We start from the raw sequence: 23,801 nt of genomic DNA, 5'->3' as shown, positions 1-23,801 counted from the left end.
GCTAAAAAGTGGTCAGTCTGCATTGAACATTTTTGTGAGAGAATGAGTGATTCTCTGAGCATTTAAATAATTCAATAATAATAATAATAATTCAACAAGTGACTCAATTATGATGAAACAAACTCAAGCGGACTCTTTTAAAAGTTAGTACAGTTTAACACCAAAGGGTATTGGTCAGAATACATAGCTCTAGCGGAGATTATGTGAACAGCTCTAAATAAATAAAAAAATTATTATAATTCTGGGATGATCATTTATTTATTTATTTTTCACAGAAACAAGCAAGTCAACAAATGTTTCAAAGATTCTCATATTATTTGTATATGTTGGTTTATTATGATTTTCTTCATCAGTAACATGGATCATGTTACAGGTTTATAGAATTTAGACCATTTATCACTCTTTAAAGACAGCAAGACTCAACAAATTCTGAATAATAAAAACAACTCCCTTTCATCTCCTTTTTTTGTATTGTGATTCAGAGTACCTGTTTGCACTTTCTGACACCCATTCTTGTCCTTCACACTTTTAAGGGACATTAATCTGATCATAAATAAAACATCTAATAATTTAGCAACTCTGGGTTTAAAAATAAAATCACAATAAATTAGGAGTTTGTGTTCCCGCAATGAAGACCCGCCTCTTCATTCATGTGACATTACTTCTCGGTGAGTGACAGCTGCAGGATCCTCTCTAGCTCCTCCTCTTCCTCTTTACGTTTCCTGTGAAACATCAGAAAATCATCAGATTAATACAATGATATAAAAAAAAAAGGTTAATTTTACATGAATTACAATTCGATATTAATATACCAAAATGTAGCACAGTTGATCACAATTCTAGATCCAGATTACAGCAAACCCCTGCTGTCCGCAGGAGAAAGGCGCCGAGCCTTGCCTGGACTAGCAAAAATAACATAAGTATGTTTATAGTTTCCTATATAGTTCAATCCATACATTCACCAAAAACTATGATCCCAATACAGTTTAATATCATCTCAAACTCACCTTACAACAATACTCTTAATAATAAATGCCTTACAGATGATTGAGTTGGAAGAAAATTCACAAGAAGTGCGCATGTACATGCAGCAAAGGCTCTCAGTAACTTCCAATAACAACCCAGGCTAAAATTAGCTCCAACCTGACATAAACAATTTAGTATTTCAGGTAAGCTGTATCACTTAAGATACAGTGGTGCCTTGACATAGCGGTGACCCAACTTGAAAGTTCTTCGAGATACAAACTTTGCCAACACTTGCGAACAAAGAAATTTGACATACGAGTGCTGTATGGTGGCATGGAACTCAACTCCCTTCACAACAAGCAGCAGTTTGGCAGATAATTCTTAAAAAGAGGTGTTAAGCTGTTTCATGCCCCTCCCAGTTGAAGTTTACTGTCAAACGAAACAAACCACAGAATTACACGTTCGGTATTTAAAACAAGCACATAGCTTTGCCTTAGCAAAGTATGCTTATCGCAACGTGAACAAAAAATGCAAAACACCATAGACAGGCTAACACATAGCATAGGTGTTGCCGTATTAGAACCCTGGAGGCCAAAGGTTGGTTACTACGGGCCAGTTATATCTGGCACAACAGATCACGTTTGTCAAGGCACGACAATGAATTGGACTGCTATACAGCGCAATGCGGGATGGGGGTGCTGCTACAGCGCTTATTTCACTTCCTTGATACAGTGTTTGATTGGCCACGTATCCATGTGACAACATCACAAGTAATACACTGACTTGCCTACATGACCATTTCGATGTCTGCAAAACAGCGGCTGCGCCGGCTGTAACCGTTTACATAAGGGGTTTACGTTAATTGCCCATTAAAAAGTGGTGACAACTAACGTGAATTGCAGCGCACGTAATCGTCACTTTGAATGCACCTTGCCTGTCTGTGTGTTCATTTGCAATCTGATCGGGCGAGACGCGCCCCTCGCTCCGGCTTCCGTCCACCCCGTCCCCCCCAGTAAACAAAGGCCAGCAGACCTCAGCCAGCCAAGGGAGAACTTCGCTTTGCACAGCCAACGTTTCATCCACTTCACGCAGCCCACTTCCTGGCTGCTACCTCGTTGCAAGTTGGCTTGGCATTTATAAAACGCAGGTAGGATGAATGCAGACTTTTCTTTCCACTCTTCTTTGTACTTCCCACAAAAGATCAAAATGTTCCTCGATTTCTGGGTCCAAATTCACAAGTTCGTAGGATTTCGACACAACTGAGAAGTATATCGGCATGATGAACTATTTTCATTCTTGTTTTCTGTTAAGTTTGACATAATTCTGACGATGCTCTTTCTCTCGGTTTGGCCCGGAAAACTAGATGGCTTGAACGGACCCCGCTACTGTAAAATCTGAAAATAGCCCGTTTAAACATCCCATTTTCATCTCAACTAATAAGAAACATACGGGCATTTTTAAAAAAAGAGTCAAGGTTTAGGTCACAAATGTCCTATTGATTTACATCGATTGTTGGAGAAGTCAATTTGGGCAGCTTTGCAACATAAAAAGTGGCATAAAATTCTTAATCTTATCTGCTTCTTAAAAACTCGGGCTCATTTTGCTCGTTTCAAATCTCTAGCCAATGATGTCCTCCATTTTGATATACAGGTGGTTTATTTTGAATAACATACCTACTACATTCACTATTCACTTTTCTTTTCATCGGTTTTAACAGTGACATTTTGCTTGCTTGCTTGCTCGCGATCTTGAGTTAATGTCTCACACATCATCCCAATATAAAGAACCAACAGCATCACGATGTCATGCGAGAATAGGCAGTATTACTAATGGCTAGCCAAATCATTACTGTAGGCCTAAATTCCATATAAATGACTAATACATTAATTAGGCTCAGAGGAGTTTATTATTTAACCTTAAGTCTTGAAAGGGCGGCACGGTGTACTACTGGTTAGCACATCTGGCTCACAGTTCTGAGGACTGTGTAGAGTTTGCATGTTCTCCCCGTACCTGCGTGGGTTTTCTTCGGGTACTCCGGTTTCCTCCCACATCCCCAAAACATGCGTGGTAAGTTGATTGAAGACTCTAAATTGCCCATAGGTGTGAATTTGAGTGAGAGCGGTTGTTTGTTTCTATGTGCCCTGCGATTGGCTGGCGACCAGTTCAGGGTGTCTTATTAAAAGTGCAGATAATATGTGAAATGCCATTATGAACTAAAACAAATGTTTTGAATAAACATTACCTCTAAAACAGTTCAGTTAAGATTTGTTCAATTAAAATATGTAAAATTGTCAGCCACTTCACTGTTGTGTCAAAATGACAAACAGAAAAGGGGAAAAGCAAACTTTATTTTTCTTAAGTTCAGCACTTTATTTGAATATGTATAATGTTCCCTTTTTATTTACTTGCTCTTACTGTGAAATGCAGCCCTACTTTTATTTAGTAAATGAGAGAACCTATGAGTTGTCCTCATATGTTTAATTACCAAGGCAGAATTTATAAAATTTGTAAAAATCCTTATTATGCGCTAATATCATTGTATCAGTGGCATTAAACAAAATAAATAAATAAAAATAATTTATGGGAAAATATACAGGTACTTTTCTTAAAGATTTGCTATCGTGGCAGGCCTAAACACATTGAGAGAGCAAGAGCAATGGATAATACAAAAATATTGTACAAACAGTATAAAAGATTAAAGAGTAACAACTGTAACAATATAGTGGGATCGTGAAGCAAGAACCGCGATGTAACTGAGGATTACTGCATCTGTATTCTGTGATGATAGGTTGCAGTGACACGTTGTTCCAGGGCTGGGGCTCATTATTTCCATGACATGTGCATCCCGGACTCACATAGTCTCAAGTGTAAAATGATCTATGGAATTAATGGGAAAAAATTGGGCTGGGGGCTAAACTTAGCTGGCGAGCCCTGCTGTAGGCAATGGAAATTTGAACACAAAAGGTGCAGTAACATACAGTGGGTATGGAAAGTTTTCAGACCCCCTTAAATTTTTCACTCTTTGTTATATTGCAGCCATTTGTTAAAATCATTTAAGTCCATTTTTTCCTCATTAATGTACACACAACACCCCATATTGACAGAAAAAACTGAATTGTTGAAATTTTTGCTGATTTATTGAAAAAGAAAAACTGAAATATCACACAGCCATAAGTATTCAGACTCTTTGCTCAGTATTTAGTAGAGGCACCCTTTTGAGCTAATACAGCCGTGAGTCTTTTTGGGAATGATGCAACAAGTTTTTGGGGATCATCTGCCATTCCTCCTTGCAGATCCTCTCCAGTTCTGTCAGGTTGGATGGTGAACGTTGGTGGGCAGCCATTTTCAGGTCCTTCCAGAGATGCTCAATTGGGTTTAAGTCTGGGCCCTTCAAAAACTGTCACGGAGTTGTTCTGAAACCACTCCTTCGGTATTTTTGGTGTATGCTTAGGGTCATTGTCTTTTTGAAGGTGAACCTTCGGCCCAGTCTGAGGTTCTGAGCACTCTGGAGAAGGTTTTCGTCCAGGATATCCCTGTACTTGGCCACATTCATCTTTTTCTTTGATTGCAACCAGTCTCCCTGTCCCTGCAACTGAAAAACACCCTAACAGCATGATGCTGACACCACCATGCTTCACTCTTGGGACTGTATTGGACAGGTGATGAGCAGCGCCTGGTTTTCGCCACACATGCCACTTAGAATTAAGGCCAACAATTTCTGTCTTGGTCTCATCAGACCAGAGAATCATATTTCTCACCATCTTGTAGTCCTTCAGTTGTTTTTTAGCAAACTCCATGCGGGCTTTCATGTGTCTTACACTGAGAAGAGGCTTCCGTCGGGCCACTCTGCCATAAAGCCCCGACGAGTGGAGGGCTGCAGTGATGGTTGACTTTCTAGAACTTTCTCCCATCTCCCGACTGAATCTCTGGAGCTCAGCCACAGTGATCTTTGGGTTCTTCTTCACCTCTCTCACCAAGGCTCTTCTCACCCAGATTGCTCAGTTTGGCCGGAGGGCCAGCTCTAGGAAGGGTTCTGATCGTCCCAAACGTCTTCCATTTCAGGATTATGGAGGCCACTGTGCTCTTAGGAACGTTAAGTGCAGCAGAAATTTTTTTGTAACCATGGCCAGATCTGTGCCTTGCCGCAATTCTGTCTCTGAGCTCTTCAGGCAGTTCCTTTGACCTCATGATTCTCATTTGCTCCGACATGCACTGTGAGTAAGGTCTTATATAGACAGGGGTGTGGCTTTCCAAATCAAGTCCAATCAGTATAATCAAACACAGCCGGACTCCACTGAAGATGTAGAACCATCTCAAGGATGATTAGAAGAAATGGACAGCACCAGAGTTAAATATGAGTGTCACAGCAAATGGTCTGAATACTAATGGCTGTGTGATATTTCATTTTTTCTTTTTGTTAAATACATCAGCAAAAAATTCAACAACTTCAACAAACAAACAAATACGGGGTGCTGCGTGTACATTAATGAGGAACAAAATTAACTTACCGTATTTTCACGACCATAAGGCGCACTTAAAAGTCTTAAATTTTCTCTAAAATGGACGGGGCGCCTTATAATGCAGCGCACCTTGTGTGTGCACAGAGTTCAAAAATCTGTAAATGTTGTGTGACTTTGATGAGCGCTCCGCTCGACTGACTGGGAGCAGTTCCTGCCGACACGCTGCTTATATAGAGGAAAGGTGGACGTGACTGAGGACAGCATGCGGACATTAAAAGGGGGAAGGGTGTGCGTGAAAGAGGACGCAAAAGGCACGCCCCCAGTAGGTATATAGTGCCAGTATGTGCATTGTGCAAAACTACATCGGTTTGGCTAAGGACCGCCGAAAATGGCACCTACAAAGAGACACGCTTACGAAGGAAAGTGTAAACTGCAAGCTACCAGTTACGCGGAGGAACATGGGAATCGTGCAGCCGCGAAAGAATTCAAGATCAACGAATCCACGGTTCGCAAGTGGAGGAAGCAGGAAAACGCCGGCATCATTGATGAACAGCCCCAGGCAACGAGACTGACTCAGGCAATGACGAGAGAGAACCTGGCATGTTTGATGGAGAACTTGCCCAGCTGTTCATTTTGGATACAGAAGATGAGGACTTTGATGGATTTGTGGATGAGGATTGATCAAAAAGTAACATGAGTACATTGTTAAATACTTTAATAAAGTACAACCGAACTCACTGTTTACATTGTTAAATACTTCAATAAAGTACAACCGAACTCAGTTTTGCTCCCCCTGCCTTTTTAAAAACATACGCTAGCATGCATGCTACCGTGTTTTAAGCTAGTGTATGTTTTACCATGCCTGTGCACAATAATACATTCTGCCTTATGTATGTGTTAAATACAGAAATAGAAACCGTAACTGAGACTTCACCTTTTAATATGGTGTGCCTTATGGTCGCGAAAATACGGTAAATGATTTTAACATATGGCTGCAATATAACGAGTGAAAAATTTAAAGGGGTCTGAAAACTTTCCATACCCACTGTATGTAGACAGCTAATATAACAACACTCAGAGACATATATTCTTTATCCTCTGAGAGGAATGACTAATATTACTGCGTTCAATGTAACTATGTATACCAGTAGGGAAAAGGAATCAAACTAAATTGATGGTATTTTTACTCGTATCTGAAAGTTAATAACGCTTCCTAAAGGAGGACCTCACCTGTCTATCTCCTCCTGCTCGCGGCACGACAGCTCCATGGCGATCCGCAGCTGCTCATCGAAGCCCCTCGCCCCACCAAAGTGTCCCGATAACGGAGGCTCAGTCGCTGTGTTGTAGGACAGAGGGTAATTGGTGGCAGGATCCAATGGGAAGTCTAGTGGGGGCTGGATGTGGTCCTGTGCGTCGTCTCCCCCTCTTCTGCTGGCCAACGAAATAGACAGAGACTCCTGAATGGCCCTTTTTTTTTTTTTTTTTTTTTTTTTTTTTTTTTAAATGTAGAAATAGGGAGGAAAGAGAGAAAGGCATCACTGCTGGGCCTCAGTAGAGGCTGCCTGGGAGTAGCTGCCCCCATGAGTGAGTTGAAAGGAAGCGCTAATCACAGTTCTATTCACAAATGCTTAATTACATTAGAGAGCCTTTTCTCTACCAAATTAGGCAAGCACAATTGTGGCTTTAGAAAAAGGACTTCAAGAAGGTCAGCACGGTGGATGACTGGTTAGAGCGTCTGCCTCACAGTTCTGAGGACCAGGCTTCAATCCCCGGCCCCGCCTGTGTGGAGTTTGCATGTTCTCCCCGTGCCTGCATAGGTTATCTCCGGGCACTCCGGTTTCCTCCCACATCCCAAAAACCTGCATGGTAGGTTGATTGAAGACTCTAAATTGCCCTTAGGTGTGAATGTGACTGCGAATGGTTGTTTGTTTATATGTGCCCTGCGATTGGCTGGCAACCAGTTCAGAGTGTACCCCGCCTCCTGCCCGATGATAGCTGGGATAGGCTCCAGCACTCCCGTGACCCTTGTGAGGATAAGCGGCTCAGAAAATGTATGGATGAATGGACTTCAAGAAGAAATACGAAAGGTCTGCTCACCTCTCCAGCTGAGTATCTTCCTCATAGAGGGGTGACTGGGGTCCCGGACGACTGTTGGTCAGGGCCTCCCAGATGGTCACCTAAAAAAATTAAACCACACCCCATTTTTGAGGTGAGACACTGGTCAATTTAAAAACAAGTGGAAAAAGGTAAAGCATGTCATCTATGAAGGCCAACCTGTGACAAATAATATGCTACATTACTGTGGCCCATACCTAGGTCACAAGTTACCACAAGAATTTATCAGTATTTCATACAAAAGTAATGGTCATCATGAGACGAATAGCCATTCATCTCGGGATGGCCAAGTACCGATACCAGGTATAAGGCCAATACTGTCGTTATTTCAAGGTACTGGATACTCGTGAAGGCTGCCGAGACCAGCCTCCTATACTTAAGGCAAAAAAAATAATAATATGACATTGATTAAGTGCTCCTCGCCAGTAGTTTTGCTACACTGAGACGGTTTGAAACATTAGGGAATCATCATTTGCATCAGGAAAAAAAACAAAACAAAAAGTTCTTACAGTTTATGTATCAAAAGTACTACCAGGTGTCAAACGCAGGGCACAGGGGAAAGATCAGGCCAACCACATCATTTTATGTGGCCCGCGAAGGCAAACCATGTGTGTCAACTTCCATGATTCTTACTAAAATTTGTACAAAAAATTTCAAATTGTCATATGTAACAAATAATAACACAGATATTGCAATTTTTTAAATACCAAACCCCTTTTTACAGCAGCTTTTGAGTTTCAAAGCTAGCATATATCATGAAGAACCTGTTTGCTGAACAGACTTATTGTGCGTGCGTGTGTGACACCATAGGGATAGTGCTAATTTTGCCATATCCACTGCCAAAACAACAACAGAAGCATCTGCAATTTACCACAAGGTGTTTTGTCAAGTTAGAATTGGGTTGAAATATCCAAGTTCTGGCAGTCACAATTGAAGAGCTACATGACAAAGCTGTTGTTTTTTGGTCTGTAAACACTCGTGCGGCTGTGTTTTTTTTTTTTTTTTTTTTTAATTTTTTTTATTTTTTAAAGGTCATGCCACTGCATTTCAATTGGATTCAAGTTTGGGCTTTGACTAGGCCACTTCATTGTTTGCTTAATCCATTCAGACTTGCTTGTGTGTTTTCGATCATTATCCTGCTGCAGAACCCAAGAGCGCTTCAGCTTTTGGTCACAAACTTATGGCTGAACCTTCTCCTTTAGGATTTTCTGTTAAAGAGCAAAATTCATGGGTTCCTCAATCACAGCAAGTTATCCAGGTCCTGAAGAAGTTACGCAGCCCAAGACCTTCACACTTCCACCACCATGTTTGACGGTTGGTATGACCTTTTTCTGAAATGCTGTGCTACGTTTACCCCAGATGTAACAAGACACACACCTTCCAAAAAGCTCCACTTTCATCTCATCAGTCCGTATAATGTTCTTGTAAAAGTCTTGGGACTCATACAGATATGTTTTTGCAAAAGTAAGACGAGCCTTTATGTTCTTTTTGGTCAGCTGTGGTTTTCTGGTCTGCCACGGATTGCATTTTTTCCCCCAAGTCTCTTCCTTATTGGTGTGTCATGAACACTGACCTTAAATTAACTGATGCAAGGGAGGCCTGCAGTTCTTTAGAAGTTGTCCTGAGTTCCTTTGTGACCTCCTGGATGAGTCTTTGTAGGCCGCCCACTCCTGGGAAGGTTCACCATTGTTCCATGTTTTCTCCATGTGAGGATGATAGCTCTCCCTATGGTATGGTTTGCTGGAATCCTAAAGCTTTAGAAATGGCTTTTGTAACCCTTTCCTGATAGATAGTCAATTACTTTATTTCTCGACTGTTCTGGAATTTCTCGTCTGTGATTTTGTTGCAGGTTTTTTTTTAGATCTTTTGTCCGACTTGATTTTGTCGTGACATATTCTGTTTAAGTGATTTCTTGTTTGAACAGGTCTGGAGATAATCAAGCTTGAGTGTGATCAGTGAAAATTAACCAAAAATTGTGATTAGCCACAATTAATTAATGATTGAATGGGTGGAATTACTTTTTTTCACACAGGGGCAGGTAACTGAATTTTCTTTCCCCCTTAATAAACGAAATCATGTAAAAACGGCATTTTAAGTTCACTTGGGTTATATTTGTCTGATGTTTACATTTGTTTGATGATCTTAAACATTAAAGTGGGGAAACTATGCAAAAATGTAAGAATTTGAGAAGGGGGGAATACTTTTTCACAGCACGGTACATAAATTACTAGTCTGTCATGCTCCGCTAAGGGGCTGGTCTAAGCCAAAAATACCAGGGCCGATTTTTGTCCCAGTCCTACCCTGCTGGTAACTACAACAGGATACAATGATTGTTCAGGAGTCTGCAACTTCTCAGTGTCTTTTTAGTTTAGTAAGATGACATTGTGAGGATGAATGAGCCAATCAGCTGAAGCAGTGATGGAAGCTACGCTCTAACCTGGTCACTTTCTGTGCCAGCGTCCAGGAGGCTCTGCTGGATGGCAAACTGCAGCAGGTTGTCGTCCTCGTCTCTCATAGGCTCGCTGCGCCCGGGTCCGAGGGTGGTGTAGTCTGCCGGGGGCTCAAACACCGAGGGGTCCACATCGCAGTGAAAGGGAGCGGCCGACTGCCCTGTGAAGACAGTTCACAAGAAATTGTACGCATCTTTCATTGCCTATGATTCAGTAAACCAACTCTAAATTTTGCCATTAAGGCACACTAATGGAACACCAAACTTTGAACAATTCTCACTGAGGCTAAATATTGAAGACTCCCCTCGAACTACCAAAAACATCTACTTCCGCTCCAAGTTTGCCTCCATCTATGGTCATGTTTTAAGAAAGCTACATGAGAAACAAGTTGGATAAACAATTGTTTTAAAACCTTTCCACTTGGCGAGCTATTATAGCGCCAGTGGGCTATTTGTATCTCTTTGTGAAATCAGAATCTTCTTCATTGCCAAGTATGTAAAAAACACACAAGGAATTTGTCTCCGGTAGTTGGAGCTGCTTTAGTATGACAATAGACAGCCATTTTGACAGTAAATACTTTCAGACATGAAAACAGAAAAAATCCTACGGAGAGTCACTTGTCCTTTAGCAATTTAATGACAAGAGGGAAGAAGCTGTTGGAATGTCTGCTGGCTTTAGTTGGCATTGTTCAATCACGCCAACCTGAGGGAAGGAACTGGAAGAGGTGGTGACCAGGATGTGGAGGGTCCAAGAGCATTTTGCATGCTCTTGCCTTAGTTCTGCAGCGTGCGTAGGGGAGGGGGGGGTACCGATTATTTTTTTCGGCAGTCTCGATTGCCTGTTGCAGTTGGAGTTTGTCCTTTTTTTGTGGTAGCACCAAACCAAACTGTGATGGATGAACACAGGACTGAACCGATGACTGCTGTGTAGAACTGCCTTAACAGCTCCTGTGGCAGGCCATGCTTCCTCAGAAGCCGCAGGAACTACATCCTCTTCTGGGCCTTTTTGAGGATGGAGTTGACGTTGGTCTCCCACTTCGGGTCCTGAGAGACTGTAATTCACGGGAACATGAAGGTCTCGATGGTTGACACGGGGAAGTCGGACAGCCTGAGGAGCAGCTATGGTGAAGGATGTTTCCTGAAGTCCACGATCATCTCTACAATTTTGAGCGTATTTAGCTCCAGGTTGTATGGCCACACCTTGATGAGGCAGATGACTGTGGCGTCGTCTGCAAACTTCAGGAATTTGACAGCCGGGCGCATTGAGGTGCAGTCAGTGTAGAGAGAGAAGAGCAGCGGAGAGATGACTCATCCTTGGGGCACCCCGGTGCTGATGGTGCGTGTGGATGAGGTGGTGTTCCCCGGCCTTACCTGCTGTGTCCTGCCCTTCAGGAAGTTGTAAATCCATTGGCAGATAGCAGGTGAGACACTGAGCTGGAGACGCTTGGATGAGAGGAGTTTGGGGATGATGGTGTTGAACGCAGAGCTGAAGTCCACGAACAGGATCCTCACGTAGGTGCCCACGCCGTCGAGGTGTTCTAGAATGAAGTGCAGTCCAATGTCGACTGCATCATCCACAGACCTGTTTGCTCGTTAGGCAAACTGCAGGGGGACTGGGATGATGATGGCGCGTTTAAAACAGCATGGTACTTCACACAGTTCCAGAGATCTGTTGAAGATATGTGTGAAGACTGGAGCGAGCTGGTCTGCACAGACTTTGAGGTAGGATGGGGACACAAGGTCTGGGCCTGTCGCGTTGTTGATCTTCTGTAGTTTGAAGATGTGCCTCACATCCTGTTAATGAATGGTCAACGCAGAAGTCAGAGGTGCCATGGTAGTCGGTAGTATAGCTGGGTGGATGTGGGGTTTGAAAGTGTCTTTTTCCAAATCTGCAGTGGAAGGTGTTTAAGTCGTCAGCTAGTCCTCTTTTGTTCTCCGCTTGGGGGGATGGTCGCTTGTTGTTTGTTAACGATTTGAATCATTTAAGTTTGTGCCTGTATATTGGTATTAAGTGAATTAAGCAGCATTAAATATTGTCAAATACTGTTGACAGTCTGTCTGACCATCTGTCGGCCATGCAACAATGGTTAACATAGAATAGAGAGAGAACAGCATGGCTGCGGCGTTAAAGTCTTGGGTCTACGTTATTTTTGGTACAGTAACAGTTTTTATTGTCAAGCAGTTTGCCTTTGGCAACAGATTAGGAATTAGGAAGCACACTAATTCCTTGTGGCTCATGAAACTCACCTATGATGAGAACTGTACGTCAACAATGTCACCATGACCAAGTACATTGGTGTGGTAAGTTTGGATGAAATGTAAAACTTTCAAACCATTTTCAAGCTTTTTTTTTTTTTTTTTTACAATAATGTTGTACTGTACTGAGCATTTTCGGCCACGAAAAAAAAAAAAACCCTACAAAACAATTTTTGACTGTACAGTAATTTGGGTGCATATGGTTCTTGCTTCGCAGTCCCATTATAGTGCAGAATTTAATTACAATTACTTTATTTTTTTAACACTGTGCAATATTTTTGTGTTATTCATTGCTCTTGCTCTCTCTCAATATATTCAACGTTTTGGCCTGCCACGATAGCAAATATTTTAGGACGATATATTTTCCCAAGACCTATCACAATCAACGACAGTATCGTTGATATTTGTTATGCAACTGATTTTAGACCAGCATAATTCAAGGACATCCTTTTAATAACAATTCACTTTTAATTCTAAAGAATATTGAACATTGGCATTGTAAAGAACAATAAATACCTTAAATAAATTAAAAAATGTAAAAAAAAATACTAAAGGCTCCATTCACAAAGACAAAATAGTAAACATTTGGCACAAAAGTAAAGAATCATTAATCAACTAAAGAGGCCCAAAATAATGTCTGAAAGCCTGCCAAATTTGAATGAATCAAAACAAAAAAAACCAATGTATGTACTCGAAAGTATTTGGGCTTTGTCACCGTTTTTAAATCAGCTGTCATACATTTTAATGTTATTTTCTAGTCTTTATTTTTATTTATTGTATAAATGTTGTGTTATGTACTCAATAATTTCTGATGCCTGTATACTTTTTGCTGCCTCTTGGCTTTTGAAAAAGAGATTTTATCTCAATTAAGCTTTTACCTGGCTAAAAAAATGCCAAATAAAATGTAAACTAAGGCACGCCCTCAAGCTGCTGGACTGTGGGACCTTCACCTGTCAATCAAATGACGGTGAAAATGAGCTCACTGAAGTCCACTACCTGAATATTGATAACATGTGCCACTGTGGTTATGGTAAATAAACCGTTAACTTTCCCACGTGTGTGTGTTTTGATAGTAATACACACACACACACACACACAACTCCAAGCGCTGATGTTTTCGATGATGCCGCAGTCGAGTGAGCTGTTTAGCTCCTAAGCTTGCTAGCTCGTTAGCTCGCAGGCAACCAAATATAATAAATAGTTAACTTTCCCTAAAGTTTCAAGGAGCAAACGCTGTTCTGCCATCGTCTTGCTACGTCGTGAGCGGCGCAGCGGATGTTACCTGAACAATGAAAATTTATTGAGTCCATTGTCCATTGTATTTAAGGAATGATAACCCACCCTACTCTACCTCGGATTGGCTAGCACCAAAACAGGACTCGTACTTTTAGTGTATTCCTCCTTTGATTCGCTGTGTGTGGAAGATCTTCACCAACACACACACATACTGTACATAGGGTAGTTTTTTTTTTTTAGCCATGCATCTGCGGTCTGTACGGAGGGTGGGATTTAAGCCATGCATCTACAGACACAGACTGAAATCACTTCATGCGTCCCTGCTCATTTTTGAGCGTCTCAGATGCGGGGCGCACATCAAACGAGATACCAGTATATATACTGTATTGATATGGCTGGGCGGTTGCCGGCTGGATCTCGCTTGCTCGCCTCAAACTTAATTTTTGATGTGAAAGCTTGTGATACGACACAGAATTTTTGATTGATTGTTACATCTGCGACCATGCGATGATGTGCAGAGAAGTTGTTGCGAGTAGTCGTTGTATAGCTCCTGAGAGAGTATTTTAGACCGTAAATCTAAGATGTATGCATTTTCCTTAAATAACCATCATCTTGTATGAACCATGAGTTTGTAATAATTTAATATACCTTTTCACATTGTTTTTAAACAATATGCAAGCCAGAAAGAGATTGCCTCCCACTGACTTGAACTGAAAATGATGACAAAAACTTGTTTGTTTGGGGGCGGGACAACGCGAGAGCATGTTGTGACAATGCGAGAGGTTGCGTGATCTCCAAAGATGAAAACATGGCGGCGCCTCTTGCATAGACCTGGAAAAAACAGCTACTACAGGTCAGATTTTCTCTTTTCACAGTCTTTTTCCTTTTTCAGCAGCGGTTTTTCAATTCGTTCTTTTCTTTCCCGAGCTTCGCTAACAGCGGTAACTCACAGAGAGCCATTTGAGATTCTAGACCGGGAAACAGCACTGAAGTACTGTGCTTGCGCTCCCGGCGTCTGCGGGGGCAGACCTCCTAGCAGGCATTGATGGTGGACTTGCCCATGTTCCGCGGGTGCTGGAGCGGTGCCAGCTAGCGTCCGACTAGGTCCCCCGTTCCGGCTGCCGGTCGGGGCAGGTGGGCCGGTTGTTGGGGCGCCTCGGTGGGGCTGGCGCACTGTCCTGGGTCCTTCCGTGTGGGACGTGTCCTGTCCACCGGGCCGCTCTCGGGTGGACACCTGGGCCCAACCCCGCCTCTCGATTGGGAGGGTGGGGTCCTCAGCCCACGCGGTGCAGCCACAGCAATTACAGGACACTTCTGACAGTCCTTGTGCATGCGAAACGATGTCAATTAACATGCATGTGTCCGCAGACACACACCCCTGGGACTTATTCGCCGGGTGTGGGGCCACTCACTCATTGCGACAAATAACTTATGACTATGCAAATATCTTGGGTATGCCCTCACTCAAACTCTGGTCCTATAAACGTTTATAATTTACATAGCCACTCCCACCACACTTCAGTTGTACAGGGGTTCACAACCCTTGTCCTGCATGCTTCCTCTCCTGTGCTTGTCCTGTCCTATCTTGTCCTGCCCTTCCCTCACAGGGTGTAGCACTAGTGCCCCATACAACACTCATATCAAACAATGACAGATTATCATTGTTCGAGATATATAATGATTTACCTTCCTCGTCTTGTTTACAGTTAGTGCTTTGTCTTATGTTGTCTTCTTTTCTCACTCACCTCTAGAAAGCTTGTTCTGTTCAACTGATCGACTTTGATTCTCAATAAAAAACAAATAAAAAAAAAAAAAAGTCCACTGCGACACAGTAAAACTGTTCCCCGCATAAAAGGGATACAGATCCTCCTTTATGCTTGACCTAACAGTCGAACAGGACCAATAAAAAAATCAATATATATAAATTAATAAATTTATTAATTAAAAAAAGGTTTTTGGTGTTGCACCACAGAGTTTCACAGATCGAGTTTGTGTGTGTACGTGAATAGATACCTGCTTCTTCTGAGCCCCCAGTTTTGTGAACCGTCACTGAGCTCACGGGTTCATCACAGCCGCACAAGTTACTAAAGGTCACTCTGGCGTTCAGGACATGGAACAGCGGAATCTCTGAAGGGCAGAGAGGAAGTTCAATCACAGAAGCAAACACAGTAAATAATGACTGGTCCCAAAAAGGGACTCCGCTCTCACCTATTTTGACTGGAAAACCTGGCGGCAAGCGTAAGGTGATGAAGTCACGCAGTTTCGCAAAGTGAGCATTGGAGATGGCCATGAGGTCGATGATGGGCGTCACTTGTTCGGCCAGCGACAGAGGGTGAGTCTCACTCAACCACAGATTAGCCTTAAACCTGGAGACGATACGGAGAGAACAAATGCTGAGTTCTCTCGTGCATTGTCATGTCATCTTGCCATGGCTCAGCTTCAGTCGTACCTCTGCACTTTGCTGGTGAGCTCTATGGGACGTCCAATGTCCCGGCCGTTGAGGTTGAACTCTGGATTAAAGTATTCTTCAGCTGTGATGGCCGTGGGGTTATGTGGACTGGCACACTGGGACACGTTACTCTACATTAACGCAGAGAGACACCGAAATGTGAAATGCTGCGACAGACGGCAATTTGGGACTGCACTGTAGATAGAGTGGTTAACACCGTCTTCACACAACAAGAAGGTGTTCTGTGTGCTCTTGTAGGTTCCGTCACGCTGTGAAAAACATTCTGGCTTAAATTGAAGACGCTAAATTTGCCCGTAGTTCTAAAGTGTTCTAAGTGTTGTATCGGATCATGTGTGTCGATTTAGCACTTCGCCAATGCTGAATTGAAAGAGTGTGTGGCGATGCGAATAGTGCCCACGTTAGACAAGCTGGCGAATCAAAATTGCCCTTGTAAAAAGACCTGCCTGATGAAAGTTAAAGTTAGGTGTGTGCGAACAGTTTTTTTCCGTGCTTCAAAAAATGCTTCAATTCGTCACAGAGTGTGTGAGGAGCCACCGTCTAGCCGCTGCTGGCTAAACAGACAGGCTCATTGGCTTTCCCAGCTGTGGGGAGAGGTGCATGGTGAAAGAGAAGACCCAATGCCGCTTGGCACCGAATTGAAGCATATTACCGCGACGTACGTTTGAAGTGTCGATGGTCAAGGTGTCCTGCAATTCACATTAGTTCTTGCGGCCGCTTTCTTCATCAATGCACGAGCCACAAATCCCAGTTTGGTTGTGTCATGCCGAGCAGCGGTGGCGCTGGCTTGGCCCAGGGCCATAGCTAGTCATTTGGGGGCCCAAGGCAAACACAGTCGTCGTCTCTCCCCCCATATCCACATTAACTGAAGTATGGTACTTTAGTTCAATTTTGACAAAAAGGAGACGTATGGCGCTTTTACATTACAAGTTCCAGAACAGCCTGGACCTTCTCTGCCCCGGCCTTGCTTTGCCTGGCCTGGGCTCCGTTGCTTTTCCATTACAACAGGCACCATTCAAAACTGGGAGGGATTGGGGCGAGATCAAGAAGATGGTGGCATGCTCATTTCTTGTAGTGCCTTCATCTCTCATTGTACTTCATCTGCCAGTATGGACAAAAATGCCCGCACCTGCTCAGTTGACCACAGAACAAAAGCTACTTTGAGCCTGCCACCCACTGCGCAACGTGGTCGAACCATCGCATAAAGGTGCCGACGCACCACCGCACGTGAGCGATTGCACAAGTGGACGCCCTCAACAGCGAGCCTGTATTGGCGTTTGATGCTGTGTATTCAGTATATTGTACTTTATCAAATTTCTTAAACTATAAAAAGATAGATTAACAGTTAAGGAAGAAGCAAGTTGCGAAAGAAAGAAATAGGGGGTTGGCGAGAATAAAAAGGATGGTATGGATATTTGAAAGGAGGCTTGGCGCAGTAAGTCAAAATGGAGTCGGCCTTAAACATGCTAAACATTTTATTTTATTTTTTTTAAGTAAATGCGGCAAAAAAAATTCTCAGTTTTGTTGTGGTTTAATTGAAGAAAAATTGGGCTCATCCAGACATTTATCTGTTTTAGACAGTGAAACAACACCTCAATTGAACTGTAGTCATCTGACACTGCTAAATATAACTGTGTGTCATCTGCATAGCTATGATAGTCAAAATTAAAGTTCTGAAGAATTTGACCCAAGGGTAGCATATACAGGCTCAACAGGAACAATTCAAGTCACCCTGTGCATGGAACATCATGTACAGCCCTACTATAGAATTATTTATTTATTGCGTTTAGTGAATAATGCTGAAACTCCCTCCTCCCCAAAAATATCTCATCCCCAACCTGGAGAGGGCACGCCAACCTTTTCCGACTTTGGACCATGGTCTCAGATTTGGAGGTGCTGATTCTCATCCCAGCCGAACTGCTCCAGTGAGAGTTGGAGGTCACGGTTTGATGAAGCCAACAGAACCACATCATCTGCAAAAAGCAGAGATGCAATACTGAGGCCACCAAACCGGACCCCCTTTTCTCCTCGGCTGCGCCTTGAAATTCTGTCCATAAAAGTTATGAACAGAATCGGTGACAAAGGGCAGCCTTGGCAGAGTCCAACCCTCACCGGGAACGAGTCCGACTTACTGCCGGATATGCGGACCAAACTCTGACTTCGGTCGTACAGGGACCGAACAGCCCGTATCAAGGGGTTCGATACCCCATACTTCCGAAGCACCCTCCGCAGGACTCCCCGAGGGACACGGTCGAACGCCTTCTCCAAGTCCACAAAACACATGTAGACTGGTTGGGCGAACTCCCATGCACCCTCGAGGACCCTGCCGAGGGTGTAGAGCTGGTCCACTGTTCCACTGTTTTCGTCCTGGCCAGTGCCAACCATGGGAGTCTAAAAATTTTTTTTAATTATTGTATTTGATATTCCTTCTCAGGGACTAATAAAGTGTTCTGCTCTTCAAGGAGGCACCATGTAGTGCAGGTGGGATAATTTGATTCAGTGGTGCTTACCCCATTGTGAGCTGTGTGCTGTTCAGCTATTCCTAGAAAGGACTGGAGAGGAGTTTTGGAACCTGAATGGGATATATTAATAAAGGCGGATTACATCGAGTCAAAAAGACAATGTCTTTGACAGATGGATTTAAGTCATGTTTCGCTGCAATTATGTAGTGGTTGTATTGTAATTTTGTCTTTAGATATTGCCCTGTGAGCTCACCTTTGCTCCGTGATTTATCCTGGTCTGACAGATGCTCTGTTCTTGACCGAGTCACCAGCTCCACATTAGTCGCACTGTAAACCTTATCAAACACATTTGTTTTTCTAAATAAATAAATTAAAAAAACTTCGACAGGAGACAGTCCAACCTGACACAGTGTATTTATTCAGTACTTAATTTAGATACCAACAAGACAAAATTAGTTCAGTAGATCATATTTTGGAAACAAACACTCCTTTGAGTTATATATTAAAAATGAACACCGAAATCTCACCTTGGCTTCATATCCACTGACCATCTCACTCTTCTCAGAACGCCAGCCCCAAATCCCAGACTTGTTCCTAAACATTAAAGAAAAAGTAAATAGATTATGAAACCATATGGGTCACAACAGGCCGGTTATGTATTTTTAGTTAAACATTTTCTCCCACTCTTAAAGCTTTCAACCTTTCATTATTTCAATTGCCATGGAGACTGGTTGATCACTGATAATTCCCTTTAAAATTATGCAGTCAAAAGCATTTCCTCACTAACATGATATCCTCTGGTAGCTTGCACAGCACAAAAGAGGGGTTTATTTTCAACAGCACACACGCCTTACCGCTCAAAGGCAATGTTGCGCGTGTTAAGGTGTGTGGAGACGATGGGCGATGTGAGTCTCTGAGCCGTGTTCTCCTGTGACGGCAGCATGGCCGCCAGCAGGGAGGGCGCATCACGTGGAGATAAGACAAGCGGCTCAGTGTACACCACCTGCTTCTCATGGTCCACCTCCATGACCACGGCCCCATTATCTATAGGGAAGGAGGAAATTGGACCCCGAAGTTGTACGGGAAGGTACTGGGGTCAGACTTTTTCCACACTAACCTCCACCCTTAAAGATGTAGCTCCGTCGTCCTTTCAGCCACGTCATGTGTTCAAAGCCCAGGAGGGTAGTATCTACGCGGAGACACGAGCCACTTTTCCACACCCGGTAGACATCACTGGGGCACACCTTCGACACCAAAGGTACTGAGGGGAAATTGGTAGAAGAACTACAGCATTTAAACAAAGAAGGGGTGATGTAAAAATAACATCCATAATATTAGGAACACCTACACAACCTAACGAGGTGAAATACAGAACACACTAAGCGAGAAGTAATATTTTAATGATATGTGGAATGACACTATCATACTGAGGTGTCCATAATATTGTGCGCCTCTCATCTAGCTAAATAAAACAAAAACATTGGGAAATGCCCAAAATTAGACAGTGCAGTTCATAATCATCGGAAGAAGAAACAAACTACTGAGAACCTTTATCTCTGTGAAAGCAGACCTTTTTTTGTGCAGCTCTTGGCAGCAAATAGACTGTGCATGTGTACCGAATGTTGTGACCAGTAAGTGTATATATTACCAAACAGAGCAGACGACGGGAGAGGGTTCGTGAGGACTAAATTTATTTTGGAAATGATGTATAAAAGTAGGAGATCAGTAATTTGTTAAATTTTGCCGCCTGAAACAAGAGTGGAACCTCTGTAGTCAAATGGCTTTAAGGTTGTACAATTTGAATTGCTACCAACTTTTTGGAAGAAACCCTGGCTCTAAAGTGGCCTTTGTGCATTACATCATGTGGCTTCCACCCGTTTTGAGCCTCAAAGGATTCCGGGTTAAGAAGACAAACATGAGGAAATATTACAGTAAATAGTGATGTGACGTAAGTAGACTCAGATACACACAGGGTACGTTCGGAAATTCACTCCAAGCGTGCTCTCTACACTCCGGAACGTTCGGAAACTCGGAGCATTGTTGGAGTGTGGCATTGGGTTATTCAGAGCGCCAGACTCTGGGAGTGCCGGAGCGCACTCCTGCCACTCCGACTGAGGAGACTTGTTCGTGCTTGTTTGTAAAGTCATATAAAATGGATTGTGCTCTGTTGCTCTGAACACTGCACTCTCAGAGCGCAATGAGAGCTGCAGATTTAATTTCCGAACCATAGTACCTTGTAATTTAAGTGAAGCGTTTTCTTGCTTGTATATTTTAAGATGGTTAACTGGTTAAAAAGATGTTTGAACAAAGTCTTCATCACAAGTCCCCTTTACTTGAGCCTTAATTTGCCGTTATAGTTAAGACACTGTTTAAATATTTTTACATTGTAACATTCAGAGGGGTTCATTTCATTAGAAACTTGTATGACAGTAAAAATTGGTAAATGCAATTGATTATTTCTATTGTCATTATTTCCATAGGGTAATTTTTAAAAAAAAATCCAAATCAGAAGTTGATTGTGTTTGAAATTATAGCAGTGTCAGCTAGCTTCATGGGAAACGTATTGCTGAAAAGATGAACAAGGAAAACACACAGTCACCCCAACTGGTGAACTCCCACTTCATCTCCACATAGAAGTCCCGCGCCTGGAATAGACAAGAGATGGAAACAGGAGGATCAGACAACTTTGCGTTTCCCAACCTTTACTGATGCAAGGCACATATTTTACATAACGTCGCCGTCGGGTGGAAACCCCTCTATATCCAAATATGGTCAATTTCATGTTTTTTCAAATTCAGTACTATTGGCCTGTCCCCACCTCATGTGTTATTTTTAGGCAATATTAATCGATTTAAAGTGGTGAAAATAGCTTGAGAACACATCTTGAACACTCAAAATCTCTGGGAAGTGTTGTAAAACTCCACCTCTTTTCTCGTTCTGTGAAAGTCGTGCAGAATATTTGTTGCCTATATTGAAAGGCTGGATATTTTTTAGACTATAATGAATGAAAATAGTACGGTTCGGTAAATTTGAGTAGGCTTGTTTTGTTAAAATCTATCGCTGCAATGCTTTGTTGCAGAAGAAAGCTGAGCCATGGAGTTAGACTACGTGCAGATTAAAATCCGCCAATTAGACGCTGTTTTATTAATTATATCATTATTGACTCTATGACCTTTGAAAAAAGTTTGGGAAGCAGGTGCTTGCTTTTGTGACATACTGAAGGCTTTTTTTAACAGTCTGATGATGTGCACTGCTGGTGCGGGCGATGTGCTGTCCTACCATTTTAATCAATGACATCATTAACGATTTTTTTTAAGCATATTAAATTAGCGATTCAGCATGATTTTGGAGTGGTGGTGTGTCGATGTTAGTGTGCAACGGTATATGACTGCAATATCAGGTATGATATCAACTGGAACGAAGTGGTGTTTAGGAACTCGAGCTAGATCGGGATTTGGGGCTCTCCTGAAAAGTAGTCATTTTGGGCAGCACATCTGCCTCACAGTTCAGAGGTCATGGGTTCAAATCCATTTGCATCTTCTCCCTATGCCTGCATGGTTTTTGTCCAGGTACTCTGGTTTCCTCCGACATTCCAAAAACATGCATGGTAGGTTAATTGACGACTCTAAAGTGTCCGTAAGTGTGAATGGTTCTTTATCTACATGTGCCCTGGGATTGGCTGGCAACGAGTTCAGGGTGTACCCCGCCGCTTGCCCAAGGTCAGCTGAGATTGGCTTCAGCTCACCCATGACTCTAAAAAGGGTAAGTGGGATAGAAAATGGATGGATTGATGGAGGTTCGAGGATTCTGTTAGACAGCAAAGACAAGAAAAAAAACTGCCAGACAGCGAAGATAAGAAAAAAAATCTCATGGCAAAACACAAGACAAAAACAAAAAATGAATAATTGCTATCTCATGAAAGAGCTTATGATTGATCTCTCACAGCACACTGGTTAGGAATCACTTAGCTAACTGATTTGTAATGTCAGACGTCGTGTTTGAATCAATTGTGTGGAAAACCAAATGTAGTCTAAGCTTAAGTGAGGTTAACCAGTGTCTTTCCGCTTTTCTTTTTTTTTTTCTTAAACCTGTCTTAGTTTGCTCAGCAGCTCTGGGATGCCCGCCAGCCGTTCAGTCGCCCGTTTGAAGTCTCTGTACTGAAGCACCAGTTGAACCAGCTCGGGATCCCCGGTGCTCACTGCCTCCTGCAAAACTGAAACACACGACTCTTCATCAGTGATGCTTTGTTTACCCCTGCAAGTCCCAAAGGGAGCAAAAAGGAGGCCGCAACAGAGCACCCACTCGTCCAGCCTTGTGCGTTGCAGTGTGTCGGGTCTGCGGTGTATCTGAGCAGCACTCGGGTCGACTCCAGGTGGCCCAGGGACACTGCGAGCTCCAGTGGGGTGCGCCCTCTCGGATCCACCCGCTCAAGGTTCTGCTGCGGAAACACACACACACAACAAACAGCTTCAGCGCAATGCAGTGCGACACATCAGGTTGATGCCAAACAAACCTACCTCATTATTTTGCATCTCCTGGTCAAGCTCCTGATACTGATTGTTCCACACCAGGAAATGCAAAGGAAACTGTTCTTGGGCCATGTTTGTCGCTCGCTTGACAGTCCAACAGTGTTATATATATATTTTTTAAAAACTATTTGTGATGGGACTTTGCGACTTCAGGTGACTAGCTGGTTAGCTAACAGGCTAGCTCTGGCAAAGCAGCAGCAAAATACATAGTTACCCAAAGACGGAAGAAAAAAAAGGTGTTCGCTGGTTAAAACAACAACAACAAAACTGTCACAAAAGAAATATATCTGCGTTGCTAATGCGACAAGTTCAACACATCTGAATGTCGTGTGTATCTTTTTAAATTAGTGGGCTGAGTTAGCCTGGCGAACTCAGCCCACTAATTTGATGTAGCGGTGAGGAACGAACGGCTAGTGAGCTAGGCTAACAACTGTGTTTTTTCCTGCTCCACTTTTCCATTGTGAAGGAGAAAAAAAAACACATCAGGCGGTGTACACTTTAAATACAAGTGCGTTCATTTTCTTGCCTTGAGCGGAATCGACGACCGATGTGGAAGCTTGCCACCCACATGCCTCGTGTATTAGCAGCACTTTTGTTTAAATATATATATATATCCGGCCTTTCTTCCAGTTTGACATCGACGACTGCCCCGGCGGCAGCCGCTGATGACCACGCTCAATAAACTCTAGTCGACTTGAAATCCGAGCGCATCACTAAGTCTGCGGAATCCATGTGATAATGACACATTTGGCTCAAACGAGACAGAACAGCAGATGTGTCGCTTGACTCGGTTTTTCTTCCTGGTTGTGGTGGGTGGAGCCGTCCATCAGCTGACTGCAGGTCACACGGTTCACTGTATTC

The 23,801-nt window shown here is 42.9% G+C and overlaps 1 protein-coding gene across 6 annotated transcripts; it reads right to left on the bottom strand.

Moving 5' to 3' along the window:
- Positions 1–247: 247 nt before the first annotated feature.
- On the bottom strand, positions 248–23,761 carry ankrd13d (ankyrin repeat domain 13 family, member D). Of its 6 annotated transcripts, none has more exons than XM_061786778.1 (16): positions 22,929–23,761; positions 22,714–22,849; positions 22,500–22,624; positions 21,005–21,056; positions 19,529–19,672; positions 19,266–19,455; positions 18,939–19,005; positions 18,665–18,746; positions 18,460–18,521; positions 15,932–16,062; positions 15,691–15,848; positions 15,496–15,609; positions 9,979–10,151; positions 7,524–7,603; positions 6,657–6,893; positions 248–722 (listed from the first exon to the last, which is right to left on the bottom strand). In XM_061786778.1, exons 1-16 carry the CDS (start codon positions 23,010–23,012, stop codon positions 659–661), a joined length of 1,899 nt encoding a protein of 632 aa, XP_061642762.1. In that variant the 5' UTR covers positions 23,013–23,761; the 3' UTR covers positions 248–658. The 6 variants fall into 6 exon arrangements, with proteins under 6 accessions (XP_061642762.1, XP_061642766.1, XP_061642767.1 ...); XM_061786782.1 differs by having other exon boundaries at positions 6,657–6,857; XM_061786783.1 differs by having other exon boundaries at positions 6,657–6,854.
- Positions 23,762–23,801: the final 40 nt, after the last annotated feature.

Source organism: Phyllopteryx taeniolatus, chromosome 10 (assembly GCF_024500385.1).
Source record: "Phyllopteryx taeniolatus isolate TA_2022b chromosome 10, UOR_Ptae_1.2, whole genome shotgun sequence".
In the NCBI taxonomy this organism is placed as follows: domain Eukaryota; kingdom Metazoa; phylum Chordata; class Actinopteri; order Syngnathiformes; family Syngnathidae; genus Phyllopteryx; species Phyllopteryx taeniolatus.
Note: the sequence above shows the minus strand (reverse complement) of the source record. Positions and strands in the feature narration are given on the sequence as shown.

Coding starts and splice junctions, on each gene's coding strand:
- ankrd13d (XM_061786778.1), bottom strand. CDS start 23,012: ATGGCCCAAGAACAGTTTCCTTTGCATTTCCTGGTGTGGAACAATCAG. Junction 19,673..21,004: donor GTTCACCAGTTGGGGTGACT/GTGTGTTTTCCT, acceptor ATTTCCCCTCAG/TACCTTTGGTGTCGAAGGTG. Junction 15,849..15,931: donor CTCACCAGCAAAGTGCAGAG/GTACGACTGAAG, acceptor TATCGTCTCCAG/GTTTAAGGCTAATCTGTGGT.